At 42.9% G+C, this 520-nt stretch overlaps 1 protein-coding gene across 1 annotated transcript in view; it reads right to left on the bottom strand.

Moving 5' to 3' along the window:
* usp48 (ubiquitin specific peptidase 48) overlaps positions 1-520 on the bottom strand; it is an 18310-nt gene that overhangs the window by 9615 nt on the left and 8175 nt on the right. The window contains exon 13 of the mRNA XM_035661916.1: positions 205-405. Coding sequence (XP_035517809.1) covers positions 205-405 — 201 coding nt within the window. The remainder of the gene's footprint in view (positions 1-204; positions 406-520) is intronic.

The raw sequence follows: 520 nt of genomic DNA on the forward strand, positions 1-520 counted from the left end.
GAATAAAGTATAATCTAATCTAAAGATATGCAAAGTATACAAACATAGATATATTTTATTTGAAGGTTTTCAGAATTTTAGAATAGTTAACTGATCATTGTGATACCTTGGTCTGCAGAAATATTGAACTGGAAGCACTAAAACCTTCTCAGTTTTGCCGAAGCTCATGATTTGAGAAGAGACCACACCCTCTGTTTGACTAACCGTCCAGTCTTGGCCCTCCACTGTAGCGCTCGTAGAGGAGCTCAGCAGCTTGGAGGGAAACCCTCTTGGACTCCGCCACCTTGTCTGGGTGCAGTTTGCCGTGAGAGCACAAGAAGAAGGAGTTGTCAATTTCTTTTGTGGCAGTGGAATCGTCCAGCCACCTCTTCAACCAGTCAAGGGGGATAAACTCATACGGCTCGCCTGAGGAGGGAAAGCAGAGAAACACATCAAACATAAAAAGACACAGGACCTCTGATCCTGATTCATTAAATCCAGGCTTGTTCTATGATAACAACTGGCTCTGTGTATATTAACC

This window comes from Morone saxatilis, unplaced genomic scaffold, assembly GCF_004916995.1.
Source record: "Morone saxatilis isolate NCDOM2014 unplaced genomic scaffold, NCSU_SB_2.0 Contig18, whole genome shotgun sequence".
NCBI classification, from domain to species: Eukaryota; Metazoa; Chordata; class Actinopteri; family Moronidae; genus Morone; species Morone saxatilis.